At 38.8% G+C, this 8,512-nt stretch overlaps 1 protein-coding gene across 1 annotated transcript; it reads right to left on the bottom strand.

The window, feature by feature from the left end:
* Window positions 1-1,651: 1,651 nt before the first annotated feature.
* On the bottom strand, window positions 1,652-8,203 carry LOC128579391 (p53 apoptosis effector related to PMP-22-like). Its single transcript, XM_053581515.1, has 2 exons — window positions 8,179-8,203; window positions 1,652-2,545 (listed from the first exon to the last, which is right to left on the bottom strand). Exons 1-2 carry the CDS (start codon window positions 8,201-8,203, stop codon window positions 1,902-1,904), a joined length of 669 nt encoding a protein of 222 aa, XP_053437490.1. The 3' UTR covers window positions 1,652-1,901.
* Between the last annotated feature and the right edge of the window lie 309 nt (window positions 8,204-8,512).

The raw sequence follows: 8,512 nt of genomic DNA, 5'->3' as shown, positions 1-8,512 counted from the left end.
TCTTGGTTATGACACATGCTGAACACGGGTTAGTTACTCACACGTTCTTCCAGAGTATTTGCCATATTGACCAAATGGAGCGAGAACACATGCTTAAGGCAGTTAATTCATCTTTAACATTATTTCTATATACAGTTCTCAGCATATATAAATAACACCAGCATAGATTATTTTGAATTCTAGGAAATTATATTTACTTTTTCCTAAAATTTATAAAGAGATATTTTTAGATGTTATGTTTCATTTATTATAAAGATTATGTTTTTTAATATTTCCTATATGATATCACTTTTTAAAAAAATAAAGTAATTGTGTGTCCTAAATAGATAAATATTGTTGCTATATTTTGTTTAGTAGGACCTAGAAATGAGACTCATAAGAGCTATATATTTTCTTTTTTTTTTATTGGTATACCTGGTTTATTGGGAAAAATGCATAAGGAAAAATTCAATTGTGTATTCCACAACTTACAAAATAGTAATTTGATATATAAAATGAGTTAGTTTTCATTATGTAAGTATAAATGTTAAAAAAAATTACACAAATCATATATATGTCACTCAGAGAAACTCACATCCCTGAATTCTCCTGTTGCATGTTTTACAAAAGACATTTTATATCTGTTTACCCAGGAAGACCAGGCATTTTTTTTTTCGAGATAGAGTCTCACTATGTCACCCTCAGTAGAGTGCTGTGGCATCACAGCTCACAGCAACCTCCAACTCTTGGGCTTAAGCAATTCTCTTGCTTCAGTCTCCGAAGTAGCTGGGACTGGAAGACCAGGTTTTTAATTACATGTAGTTTCTGCTTATAGCTGCCATCTATCAGAAGTGGTGTCTACATGATGAGGGCCCAGTTAAACCTGATATTTCAACAAATCAAGCCACTTCTTCAGACGGTTTTAATGGCACTTCAGTGATAGGAATGGCTGTCCTAATGCTTTACTATACAATCTAATCAGAGCTATCAGTCATGATGTAGTAGACCCCGTCCATCTTTCAATCAAGTCAATGCTGGTTCTGCACATATAGACACAAAACAGTACAGATCTATTAATAACAGCATTTGCCCACACCTTAACCCCATAAAGAAATTTGAAAGAGAAAATTTCATCTTAACATTTCACCATTACAAAGGCCTTACTATTGCCACAGGCTTTGACTATGAAACAATACTTTCCTAGATGACATATCAGAACAACATGAAGCTTAGCAAAAACATAATTATTCAGAATATTAACTATAATTATCACCAATTGATATGCATTTAGGAAACTATTTTGCTTCTTTAAATAGTGAAAGGCTTAAACACACACACTTTTTTTGCAGTTCTTTTAGAATGTTTGGTCACTGACACTTTTTACCAATTACATCAGTCTTCTTCTTACCCCTACTACACCCAGTCCATTCTATGTGGAAATGAACAGAAACTTGATCAGATTATTAAATCTTGGAACACTTCCCATTTTCCCCTTATGAAATGGAAAGTTTCGTGTTCGTATTCTCTTACAAGTGCAATATAAATGTTATGGAGAGGGCGGCGCCTGTGGCTTAAGGAGTAGGGTGCCGGTCCCATATGCCGGAGGTGGCGGGTTCAAACCTAGCTCCGGCCAAAAACCAAAAAAAAAAAAAAAAAAAATGTTATGGAGAGATATAAAGAAATGTCAGAATAGCACGAGTAGTTAGTGAAAAGAAATGTCTCGTTTAACTCCACACATATATAAAATGTGAATGTGAAAATGTAACACTAATTAACATTTTCTCCTAAATTATTTTAGCATTTCTGACTATTTACTTTTATGAACACTGCCAAAACATAGATACAAAGTAGGCTGGAGGAAACAGTTTCGTTCTCTGGAAACCATTTGACAGCGATGATTTTCTTCTGCTCTGGCTCCCATGTTAGGCGGGTGGGTAGAAGTACCTGGGCTTGGCGTTGCCCAGAAAGTCGTCTTGGTAGTTGGGGAGGCAGCAAAAGAAGAAGGAGCAACCGATCAGGATAATGGTGGCTGCCCACCCAAAGCCGTAGGCCCAGTTATAGATGTAGGTGACAGCGGGGTTGGCGTGAAGGTTAAAGGTCTGCATGTACTTCACAGGGTAAATTATCAGTGAGATGATCTGGAACACAGCAGCCAGGGCCAGCAGGCCTCCGATCACTCTCAGGAAGACAAGCATCTGGGGTCCACAGACGGCAAAGAAGGACAAGATGAAGCAGATCATCAGGATGATAAAGCCACAGAAGAGCGTGGCGGCGGCTGCTCTTCCCCATGCGAAGTCCATCAGCTTCTGGCAGCCATCGTCGTAGGACCCGCTGCCGCCGCCCTCGTGGAAGCATCTCCACCACAGCGAGGACGTCTGGATGTGGTCGCTGGATTGCAGCCAGCCGCGGCCAGACAGCGCGATGATGTTGAAGGCGATGGCGCTGAGCAGGAGCAGCGGCAGGATCCACCTGCAGCGCTCGCAGGCCAGGCCGCAGCACAGCACGTCAACGGTGGCAGTGCGGACCGGAGGAGCGCGCTGGGCATGGGCGGCGCGGAGAGTCAGAGCTATATATTTTCAAAAGGCCCACTTCATAACTACCTTGCCTGTTGTGCACTGCAATTGATGTTGTACTCATATGAAGCCAGTAACCTATTGTTTATTATAGACCCATTTTGTCATTTTGATGGTACAGATTCCAAGTATGGCAATCTTTTCTCTCTCTGCTTCACTGGCTACGTGACTTCCCTCGGCTAAGACCATATTCAAACATACGCTTGAATTTCATAAGTTATGACAGCCTGAGGACTGAATGGGAATCCTATTAGCTGACCTAGGAGATTAGGGAATGATAAATCCTGATGAGCACTCACCGTGCATAGCTTACTATATTAAACAGTTTTCTCTTTAACATACTCAGAAAAAATTCAAGTAAACATAATTTAAATGCATTAAATCATATTGATAAATTGATTGAACATAAAAGCTTTTTCTTATAAAACCACACATACTCTACCCCAATAATTGTACCATCTGCTTAAACTCACTGCATAAACCTTAAAACGACTGGGCGAGACATCTTGGGATCAATCAGCTATTTACTGTAGGGAAGGAAACATCACAGATGATTTTTAGAAATATTATACACATGATTATGCTCAAGGCCAATAGCAATAAGATGAGCTGAATATTAACTGTTAGAAGACAAGGGGGCAGAAGAAAAAAATGTAAGTGGAAGAAATTTAAGAGTATAAATCAAGTAAACCTTAACAAAGAGTACATTTTGATCAAAAGACATAAATTTTCAGTTATTAGATGAATTAAGTTCTGAGTATCTAACATTCAGCATTAGGCCTATAGTTAATTATACGGTATTTTTTACTTGAAATTTGTTAAAACAACATATTTTAAGTGACCTTAGAACACAAAGGCAACACACAGAAAAAATCATAATTAGGGGAGGTGATGGATGTGCTAATTAATTTGACTGTGGTACTCAGTGCACCATATGAATGCATATCATGTCATCACATTGTATACCTTCTATACATTTTTATTTGTCAAATATTCCAAAATACAAGAATTCAATCCTGAATATCATGGATTATGAAATTCTTCTGTTTGGCTTAACCTCTCCTCTACATTCCATACTTGTGTATCTAATGACCAAGAAGAAATTACTACTTGGACATCTAATGGATATTTCAGACAGCATATATGCAAAACTAGCCACTGTCTTTCCACCACAAAGCTGTTCCTCCTGCCCTCCACTTCTCAGAATATGAAAGCTCCTCTTTCAGCGAATAAGAATCTATACCCTAGAAACACCTTCGGCTCATCTAATCCATCCCATTAAGAAGTAATTCAGGTCAACTTTTAAACAAAAGTTTTATTGTTTAAAACTTTTCAATGCCTTTTCCACATTACTAGAAAAAAAAAAAAAAAAAAAAGACAGAGATCTTCCAGGTCCGCTCCACGTCATCTGCTCCGGCCCCTCTCTGTGGACAATCTCACCACACCTGGACAGGAAGTTGCTTTTTCTCAACCACATTATTTCATCTCCCTGTTTATTTTTCTTTCTCTCCACCTTGAACACTTTGCCCCCAGATACTGATATACCAATGTTCACTCTTTGGCCTCCAGTCCAGCCCTCAGTCTCTTATGTTAATCACGTCTTTACTCAAAAGCCTTTTCTGGTTATCCTAACTCAATTTGCTGCTCCTTATTCAAATTTTCTAGCTACCTTTCAAGATTTATTTTTCTTCTTAGCACCTATCACTATCAAACATACTTTATGTTTTATTTACTTACCTTATGTATCGCCTCTCTTCTCACTAGAAGGTGAAGTACACAAGAGAAAAGCATGTTTTTGTTGTTGTTTTAACCTTGTGTTTGATGCTGGATACCATCCCTGGTACCTGGAACAGTATTTCTCATAGTAGAGTGGTCTATGAATATTTGTTGGATGAATGCTTAAAGAATACTCTTTCTTCCTGGGACAGCTCTCACTCATCTGCCTCAGTTACTTAGAAATAGACCCCTGTTCTCAGACATACACGTTCACCCTAGTTTTGTAGGACTCCTAAGTTTTCAAAGGGCCTATAAAAATGTTTAAGTCATAAATTACATTCCTGCATTAACACTGTGGAAAGAAATCTGCAATGTCAAATTGATAAATATTTAAATAAGTGCCTACAAGGAACCACAGCAACTCAAATTACACCATTGTATATACTTACAATGAAGAAGTTTAAATCACAGGAATGAAATAAATAATCTTAGCAAGTCTCAAATTGTAAAAATTATAAAACATCCTTTAATTATCTTTTTCATAAAGCAAGCAAAATGTTAATGTTGTATGATGGTTAATTTCGTGTGTCAACTTGACTAGGCTAAGAGACACCCAGACAGCTGATGAACATAACGGGGGTGTTTCTGGAAGAGAAGAGGATTTGAATCGGTACACTCAGTAAAGAAGATTGGCCCTTACCAACGTTGGCAGGCACTGTTTAACCATTATGGCCCACAGAAAAGAAAGGCTGAGCTGGGACGTGCATCTTATGCTCCTCTTGGACATCAAGTCCCCTGGTTCTTGGCCTTTAGATTCAGACAGAATTACACCACCAGCTTTCCTGGTTCTCCAACTTGCAGAAAGCAGACGTTTGGACTTCTTGGCCTCTATAATCATGTGAACCAATTCATGAAATACATCTCATTTTTATACACATATAATATTTATATACACACGTACATATATACACATATATACATATTTACATATGCATTAAATTTCCCCTCATTAAAATGAGGGTCTCAATTTGCTGTCCCAATGTTTTCCATGCCTCCAAATTCTTAGCACAGTCCAATGCATGTCAACCATTTCCTTCTTATTTTCCACTCTAATAATAATGTGCTTCTTACTGTTTCCTGCATATACTGACCCTCAGCACTTCTTGGGCAGCTGACTCATTGTCCTCCAGTCCAGCCCTTAGTTCATAGAACAAACTTAGTGCCCCTAAATATGCTATTGTCATAGAATCCTCATCTCAGCCTACACACCACACATGCTGTATTTTACCTCTCTTTCCAAATTCATCCCCTAACACTGTCCTTCCGATATTCTATGCTCTGTGCCCCGGTTTTCCTTCTGTAGTCTAACTAATTACAGCAGGAGAAACTTGGCCTTTTCTGGGGTTTCCTCCTAGAATGCCTTGTCCCTGGATCAGATCTTGGAACGACTGATTGTTAAAGCGGTTGGATAAATGGGCCCGTAGTAGGGCAGTCTTTTCTGATGGCCTAATTTAACGTAGATTTTCCAGCTTCTTCTCTGGGTGTAACAATATTTTATTCACAGTACTTATTACTCTCTGATGGAACCTTTTCTGTTTTGTTTCTTTGCTCCCTACATACCTTCTTTTACCCCTATAGAAAGTATAATCACTACAAATTAGAGACGCTCCTGTTTACTATGTCCAGTCTCTGTCACAAGACCTGGCACCTAACGGGTGACGACAAGCCTTCTGAACTGTTGGGGATGTACTGCTGGTACACGGCGGGTTCACAGGGGCTCTTCGGGAACTGATCGGTACACTCTTTCAGAGCAGAAGTCTATGCCTTACTCCTCTCTATAGCTCTGATATCTGGCCTAGGGTAAATTACAATCAGCAGTTAATGATCTCTGTTTTGGGCAAAATATGAAGTATAGACAAATTTTCTGACCTAATACGTTTAACAGATAGAGGGAAGAGAAAGAAGAAGGTAAGCTCTCCAAGCCATGTCCATTTCTCCAATCATTTCATTATTAGCAGTTGTGTCAGGGGAAAGTCCGCAGTGCAGAGAGGCAGGAAAGCAGGTGCCTCAAACTGTCAAGGGTGTGTCTGTGTGTATAGAGAGAAATGAACACAGGCCTCATGCTTAGAGAATTTCACAATAGTTATTGAAATGAATACCCTAAAGTGTTATAAAATTAGTGTTTGAAATTTTTGTTTTAATGAATGTAACTTTTTCCCTTCATCTTCCTTTTATATTTTCTTTCTCCAACCCCACTTTGAATTTGATCCTCATCTTGGCAGAATCAGAGGCAATGAACAAGCAGTCACTTTGAATGTCTAAGTTACTCTCTTGGAGTGAACTAAGCACTTAAAGAGATATATTAACTTTCAGGCCACTTGGGTACTATTCAGCGTAATGGTTTATAACACTAAATAATGTATAACATAATTGGAGAATGCCTTAGGCAGGCTCATTGTGTAGTAAACATAATAAAACAGTCTCTTTTTAGTATCAATTGGAAGTACATTATTTCCCCCATCATTAAGACATAGCAAATGAAGACAAAGATCACATCATTTGCATATTTCATATAGCTATGGTATATTTCACCTCATTTAGATTTTAATCACTCGGATGCTTCTTTATCAATTTTTTATTTATTAGCACCTTTAAAGGTATGAGGATTTGTTTGGTTCATCACTTTTATGGTGGATCCCATTTTAGCAACTCAGTGTTATAGTAAACAGCTATTCCTTTTATTAAAAAATAAAAAAAGTGTTTTATCAGAGAAGGCAAGTTAGACCGAGTATATTTGATTATGAGAGAATCTGATTCTCTTGACCTTATTTTTAACAAGGTACTTTGGTTATTTGTTATCTCTTTCTTGTCAAGAGAGTCACTTCTCTGCCTCTGTCCTCTCAGCTCAGAACCAAGCAAGCCATCTTTGGCTTATCCTTCCCTGAAGGAAATAAATGAAATAATCAGACTGAATTGGAATAATGTTTTAATATTACCAAACAGTGCTAAAATTACTAGCAGGATATAAGATTCTTGCCCCTGCAACCTCCTCTAACCCTTCAACTGCTTTCTTGAATTGTTTCTTTGCCTTTAACTCTGAGAACTAGATATCTTTGTTGAATGCTTCCCAGAATTTAACTGAAGACTTTAATTAAACGAAGATCCTTGGCTCAGTGTTTTAGTTTGTCCTTATTTGCTGATTTGTTCCTGGTAAAAGTCTACATTATCTATCTCAACTGAGAAGCTTAAGTCAGAGAAGGGAAGTAACAAGGACAAAGAGCGTGTCCCTAATGTACACGAGGGTGACCAAAGCCTTGCTTTCTTATTTTGCTAATTTTTGGAGGTACAAGGCTAGAAAATATTCCTGGGAGAAACTCAGGTCATTAAAAAAAGAAATCTGCCAGACGTGGTGGCTCACGCCTGTAATCCTAACACTCAGGGTGGACTGCCTGAGCTCACAGAGTTCAGGACCAGCCTGAGCAAGAGTGAGACCCCATCTCTATTAAAAAAAAAAAACAAACAGAGAAACTTGCTGGGCATGGTGGCTCAAGCCTATAGTCCCAGCTTCTGTGGAGGCTGAGTCAAGAGGATTGCTCAAGCCCAAGGGTCTGAGGTTGCTGTGAGCTATGAACATGCCATGGCTCTCTATCCAGGTGACACAGTGAGACTCCAGCTCAAAAAAAAAGTGAGAAGTTTATTAAAATAATAGTGGAGGGACCGTGATTTCAGAAATATTATGATCTACTTAATTAAAAAATACTCAGAAAGAGCTTAACTAAATAATGATATTTAATGTCCCACATACTGCGCCACATCTACCTGTCTCACTAGAGTCTCTCAGCTTCTGTCCCAATTCAACTGTACTTTTCATTCACACTGGATTGTTGACCCTGGCTCTCTGACACCTCACCGTCTACTCCTCGTCCATCTGTCATGTCCACTAAGTGCAGATTTTTTGACCAACATTTCCTCCTACTTTGGGAAGCTTGCCAGCTTCCAAGGAGACAGCTCTTTCTCTCTTCAACTGAAGAGAAAATGATGGGTCGCCCCAGAGGGCTCTGAACTCGCTGGTGGAACCAGCAAATCAGATTGCTTTTTTTGACACAAGAACTGCATCCAGAATTCTTTGGCATTGAATGGTCATTGGAGCATGTACTTATGTGTGTAAGTTCTTACCAAACACATACATACGCTGAGTATGAAGAGAGAAAACAGTTCAGCAAGAAGGGCCAGCCTGAGTCAGC

Source organism: Nycticebus coucang, unplaced genomic scaffold, assembly GCF_027406575.1.
Source record: "Nycticebus coucang isolate mNycCou1 unplaced genomic scaffold, mNycCou1.pri scaffold_50, whole genome shotgun sequence".
NCBI lineage: Eukaryota > Metazoa > Chordata > Mammalia > Primates > Lorisidae > Nycticebus > Nycticebus coucang.
The sequence above is the reverse complement of the archived record's forward strand: the minus strand, read 5'-3'. Positions and strand labels throughout refer to the sequence as shown.